The following is a 6,630-nucleotide window of genomic DNA, read 5'->3' as shown; positions in this document are numbered from 1 at the left end:
TAACTATCCTGTACACACATAAAGCCAGGGTACATGGATTTTTGTAATAATGTTTTTTTGTTTGTTTGTTTTTATCTCACAGAGGACAACACCATCTCTGTCTGACCCTCCAAGCAATGTCACGATAAAGCAAAGGTTGATTTGAATTAAAAAATAAGTCGGTGTGTGTTTGTTTCAGCTGCATATCGTATCTGACATTAAATTTTAGTGGTAAAAGACTTGATACAAGTGAACAAGACAGGTGTAAGATTGTTTGTCTTTTTATTCTTCTGTTTTTGGAGATTTGTCTTTATGTAAAATCATAAGAGGAGAAATAAAGTGAATATTGTATGTTGATTATGTCTATTTCACTGATATGGCCTAAGAACAAAGTTTGTCTTACTCCTATTGGGAATATTATTTGTATTTACATGTGTGGGGATGATCAGAGAGAGCCATCATTAAATTAATTCAATCCTACACTGGAATTCATGTTCAGTCCTTTATGGTTGAATGATAAACTGGACCAGAGTCGGGATGATTACCGAAGAACCATTTCATAATGAAACTATAATTTAAAATTCTTTAAAATAAATCGCTAGCACACCCTGAAGAATCATTACTGATGTTTAAGAATCTCAGATTGACTATGGGTGTGTTGTCAGCCCTGGAAATGTTCCCAGTTTCTTATTTCTGAAAAGAGGGCGTCTCCAGGGCAGGTGGTGTAGTTCACCACTTGTCTGTGGCCGTGGATGGTGAAGTTGGCAGCCAATCCTCCTCCATCTACAGCACATTGGACCAGACGATGACGCAGCAGGTTCATGGCGTGGCGAGACGGCAGGGTGGAGGTGTAGTTACCAATGATTGACACTCCATACCCGATGGAATTGTGGTTTCTGGTGTGTCTACCACGCAAATTCCAACCACTGCCTTCATATATGTAACCGTCGGAGCCGACCACAAAGCTGAGGGAGCGAAGATATCACAGCACATGATCAGTGAACGTAGTGAACAGTAGCTGGTTTGATGGGAACTTGACAAATACTTGTGCAAAAATTGGAGGGTGGTGTTGTAACACAAATGGTTCAAGATAATCAGAATAAATGTATTTTCAAAAGTGTAACTGACATGTAGTCAGCCACATTCTTACAAAGGCATCTATTAGCATTAACTGCTATATAAATGATCTCTGCTTCAGTGTGTAGAATGACATTTGCTCATTTGTTTTCTTTGAATTAGTTAAGTTAGGAAAATCAATACAACATTCATGTTTGTACATAGTGGCAGAGATGGGAGCTTTTTAGCCTAGCTTAGCATAAACACTGAAAGCAGGGGGATACCACTATCCTGGCCATGTTAAATGTGAAATAAAATCATTTCACCAGCAGTTCTAAGCTAATAAGCATTATATTGAAATCATATAAGAAATAAAAATGTCAAAACAACAACACAGGCAGTACATGACCACCAAGAAGACACAGTGTAATAATTAGTGATTTCAAAGAGATGTTGGAAGCCAGTTGGCTCCTCATTGATACCCAACCCAGTTACATAAGAGTGGAACCTTCTCATCTGAATCTCAGAAAAAGGGAAAACAGCATATTTTCCAGGATGTCAAACTATCCCTTTAAACAGTGGTTACCTGTATCCTATGTCATTCCAGCCACGGTCCTCCTGGTGGAAACGCTGCATGGACCTCATGTTCCGAGAGCACTTTGTGAAGGATAGACAGGGCGATGATGGCTCATAGGTGTGGTGAATGTACAGAAATTGAAGGGGAAGAGACAGTGGGATTGGTGTATCCCGAGGGGGTTTTGCCCCCCACTGACAGCGAGAGATGATTTGGGGACAGTCTGTGTAAAGGAGGAGAAAAGATGAGGGTTAGGATACTAAAATCACTACAGACCTAATCTGTAAACGAGTCTGTTACACCCAATGATCAGGACAAGCCATAAACTGGCAAAGACAATACAGCTGATATTATCCTTACTGTTATGGCCTATTAGAGTAATGGATGAGTACTACAAATCTAAAGCATTAATGCTGCTTCTGATAAAATGACTTTGTTTGTCCAACAGAGATGAGCCAATTGTTAAAATATCTTTCATTTTCTTAAATCTGTTTCGACTCCGGAGAGAAAGATCTACCTTTTTAGCATCCACTATACTTTCTAGCTGGTCTGTAACTGTGTCTGTTTATTGTTTGTTGCTGAGCCAGAAGTTTTGAGTATTTTAATGAATATTTTTTTCAAGCAGAAGCTGCCTGATGTTACCATCAATAGCATATAAAATGTATGCAGCAATCAGTGACGTCACTCAGTGTTTTTGCAATTCTGCAAGACTGAAGCCAGAAGAGGCTTCGTGCACAATGTCATCCTTCCCAGTTGGAGTTAGAATCACTCAGTTGTGGGAAGCAGAGTGGAGCATGAAGCGTGACACCTGAGACCTGATTGGAAAACATCACTAATTGCATAGCGCATCACTGGTAGATTCACTAACACATTGTAGACATTCCACTTCATGTTATAATTACATATGTGCATTATAGTTAAGAAAATAAACAGCCTTTAATTATGAAGCCAGTAACACCCTAAACAGATCTCTCTTTCAGGCCATATTTCTACGTGATCATGGAATTATGTCTAAAAAAGATCATCAGCAAACTGATCAGGGGGAGTGACTTTAACCAATATCATCCTAATGACATGTGAACTAATGTATTTACTAGTAATTCATGAGAGAAAGTAACACTTTTTGAATAGAAATCTACTGGAGGCAGAGATTTTTGGAACCACCAGCTGGCCATCGGTGGTATTACACTTTACAGTACTTCTTACAAGCTGTGGTTATCACTTAGCAGTTTGTGTAATTTGTTTATGTAACAATTTTAAATTCTAGAAAGACTATTGTCTAATTTTATGGCATGTGGATTTCAAGACGATTGAAAGTAATCATTATTTGTGGCGCCATTTTGACCCCAAACACTTTAATCACTTCATAGCTCACCCCAGTACTTGTGCACAAATGTCTTCAATCCATCCTTAATTGCTTTGCTTACTCCAGTGTCCAGAGCAATCCATTCTGTTTTCTCCAGCTTCCAGACTAATGTCAGTGTCTCCATCAGCTGGCTGTGAAGATCAAGGGTCTCCAGAATAGATCTAGAGAGCTCCCTTCGCCTCGGGCTAACATGGCTGGTCACAGCATCAAGGCCCCGCTCCTCACTCAGAACAAAACTATAGTACCCCTTCAAAATCTCACTGAGGGCTTGAGGCTGCTCAGATGCAGACAGATTGCTGAGATTTGTGCCCAATATGGCTCCATCCATGCCTCCATTGATCAAGGCATCTGTGGCTAGAGTGGGAGGCCGAGACAGCTTGAACACCTTCGGGCGCTCCACATTGTCCCAGCACCCATTAGGCCCCAAGCGAAGAAATGCAGGAAAGTCCTGGAGGCTGAGGAATGACAGGCCCAGAGTCCTGCCTAGAGTGAGAGGGAAGATCCCAACAGCTGTTGTTCCCTCCATCTTGGCTTTAAGCCCTGATTCAATTCCAAGCAATAAGGGTGCGAGTGCTATTGTCGTGCCATCTGGAGCGAGAACCACCCCTCGTTCTTCTCCGTGGTCGGTCACAATGTGGTGGATGGCCTTGTCAAAAAAGCTGAAGGACGAGGCATTCAGAATGGCCGTCTCTAGACCCGCAGCGTCAGTGAGATTATAAGAGCCACCCAAGAAATGGATGGTCATCATATCGTCATGGCCGGCGGTCCTCCTTAGGGCCCGAACCAGAGCCAGAGGGGACAGACCAGGGTTGGAGTCTTCAACCTGTCGCACAGCTCGGATGAAGCTGTCCATGTTACGCAGATGGACACCTAGCAGCAGCACAGATGAGAAAAGAAAATGGAAGTGAAGGAAGTTAATTACAATGTATTAATAAGACAGTAAATTAAGTTTTTAATTAATTAATGATATTATGTCTGTGTAAATTCTCAGACATATTAAGACCTCATTTGTTCTGCCAGCACATGTCAACTTGAATCACTTTCAAAAATCTGAGAGAAAATGAATTAGGGAAAAAAGTGATGTTCAGTTACTTTTGAGGCTGAAAGAAGAAAGATTAAAAGAAGTTTTAACATTTAAAATAGTAAGGCCAGCATTAGCATTTTTTTTTTTGCTTTGGTCCCTCAGTTTTGCTTTTTAGTAAAAACTGTTTCTTTCCATTAATCATGATTAAAACAAAATTAAATTGGAAACCTGGTTGTCCTCCCTGATACTGGTTCTACTCACTGTCACCAATGAGCTTGATCAAAAGGAATCTATAAGATTTGTTGAGTTCATTGTTGACTTGACCTAATATGTGAAGTGCCCTGAGATGACTTTGTAAACTGGTTCGCAATTACAGAATGAGGAAGAGGAATTTCACCTTTGGAAATAAGTTATGTGTAGTGGACACATGCAGTTATTATAACCAGAGAAAATGCTCTTCTTATCCCTTTTGTCTGAATAAAGAAAATCCTTCTATAACCAGAATGTTTTACAGTTTGTTCCTTTTCCTCAGGCTCGTCTGACACAGTGCACTGACTTGATGTGGTTTTATGGCAAGCGGCTGTGACCACAAAATGTGCATGGTTCTTCCTTCACATCCTATAATATACAGATTGAAAACACCAATAGCTTTGTATTGGTACTGATGAGGGAATGACCACAAATTCAAAAACAACTCTAGCATTCAACCAAACCACAATGTTTTTATAGATCTAAGTATTAGAAGTTTATAACAAAAACCTCTTTTATGTCTTTGTCTCTCTCTTACCGAATTTCGAAATTAACGATCAAGTTTATTCCTATTACATGTTTTACAATGACCTGAGTTGACCCAAGTGCAATATGTACAAAAAGTAAGACAGGATAAAGCCATTTGTAGAAGCAAATAAAATAAATATAATATGCAGAAAAACAAGGCAAAATAAAATGACAACTTGTAGCTTTATATTCTAAAATAAAACAAATGTAGATTACTAAAATATCACCCAAAAATGTATTAAAAATTTGTAAATCCAGAGATTTTTCTTTATGTTTGGGGACAGATGTAAGCATTGTTCAATATCTGAATGTGTAGTTGGTGAATCTGTAGAAATGTTTTTGTTTGTTTGCTTGTCTTTCGCATTAAAAAAATGCAATATTCAATGTCGAGAATTCTACAGGTTACAGATAACAATGAGGGTGTCAGGTTTTCTGTAAGTTTTACTAAAAAGAAACAACATACTTTAGCAAAGAAGTAATGCAAATAAATAACTCTTCTTACCGGTTGGCCTGCTGCTGACAGTAAAGAAGTAGAAAAATGCCAGAACAAAAAACTTCACTCCAAATAACGACATGTTGCATCTCCTGGTTGTAAAATACTATTTTATGCACAACAAAAGGACCAGAATTGGATTCCTCTGTTCCAGCTAAATCCTAAACTGTGAGAAATGAAGGAACCTCTGCAAAAGTCCTCAACCCAAAATGTCAGCTAATTAGCACGGTTGCATGTGCTCTGTACAACTGAGAGGATGTGTGTAGGTGTATTTGTGTAGGTGCATGACTGCGCACTGGTGTCCCAATAATAAAGAGTACTCTTTGTACACTCTTTGTGGCTCCAAATATTGATTTAGTCTACAGCGCAGAAAAGTATGTCATGAGCAAAGCAAAGTTTGCCCGATACAGGTTTTTACAAATTTCATTACAAATGTGTGTCTTTATTAATCATTTAAAAATGTCACTCTTTATTCACGTTGTACAACCTTATACAGATTATTTTTTATACAACACGTTATTTAGTAAACACATCAGAAGTAAAAGATAAAGCAGATTTACAGTTAATGTTTATCACCGCACCTGATTTCTGTATCTGTTGTGTACTCATGTATGCCAGGAAACATTCAAGTCACTGCTGATCACACAAACCAGATGTGTACTTTTGAAGCAGAGGAATGACAGACAACAAAACCTGACCTCATTTGAAGAGGATGTTGGGGAAAGGGGAAAGCTGGAAAATAAAATATTGTGAGTATTGGTTAAATAAGACACTTTCTGAACATTTGTTTTTGGGAAGAATTTACAGAATAATTCCAGTCCCTCAGCTCCTAAATTGATTAAATTCTAGAAACATCAACTCCCTCATTACAATATTAAGAAGAAAAAACAAAGAATATTGAAACAGAAAATGTCTACAGATCACATTATTAACAGATGCTACTGGCAAAGTGTGACACCTTATGTTTTACTACAAGAAAACTGAGATATTAAAGGTACCGTAATAGGTAGTATCGTCATTTCAGTGTCTTCAAATAACCACAAAGTGAAAATATAACAACACAAAAACGATTAAAATACTTAAGTGAACCTTTGAGAAGTATAATTTTTGCTGCAGTTCTGCTTTTCTTTCTTTCTTTCTTTTTAATTCAAGCAGAAAATGTGTGAGAACCTTGTTTGCTATGGAGTATATATTTATCAAAAATGTAACCGTCACATGTCCCATTTTAACAATATTTACCCCACCTGAGTAATCCTACTTACTTGCTTTCCACCACCAGAAAATTTCCTTGAATGATGTTTCTGTCCGTGTTTTGTATGCTGCATGTTCACTGAAAATAATGTAAATAAATTATTATTATT

General features: G+C 38.2%; 1 protein-coding gene across 1 annotated transcript; it reads right to left on the bottom strand.

Annotated features, from left to right (window-relative positions):
- Positions 1–244: 244 nt before the first annotated feature.
- Positions 245–5,536, bottom strand: pglyrp2 (peptidoglycan recognition protein 2). The gene is made up of 4 exons (XM_022216836.2): positions 5,279–5,536; positions 2,985–3,845; positions 1,622–1,832; positions 245–944 (listed from the first exon to the last, which is right to left on the bottom strand). The coding sequence occupies exons 1-4, from the start codon at positions 5,349–5,351 to the stop codon at positions 641–643; spliced, it is 1,449 nt and encodes a 482-aa protein (XP_022072528.2). The 5' UTR covers positions 5,352–5,536; the 3' UTR covers positions 245–640.
- Between the last annotated feature and the right edge of the window lie 1,094 nt (positions 5,537–6,630).

This window comes from Acanthochromis polyacanthus, chromosome 3, assembly GCF_021347895.1.
Source record: "Acanthochromis polyacanthus isolate Apoly-LR-REF ecotype Palm Island chromosome 3, KAUST_Apoly_ChrSc, whole genome shotgun sequence".
In the NCBI taxonomy this organism is placed as follows: Eukaryota; Metazoa; Chordata; class Actinopteri; family Pomacentridae; genus Acanthochromis; species Acanthochromis polyacanthus.
Note: the sequence above shows the minus strand (reverse complement) of the source record. Positions and strands in the feature narration are given on the sequence as shown.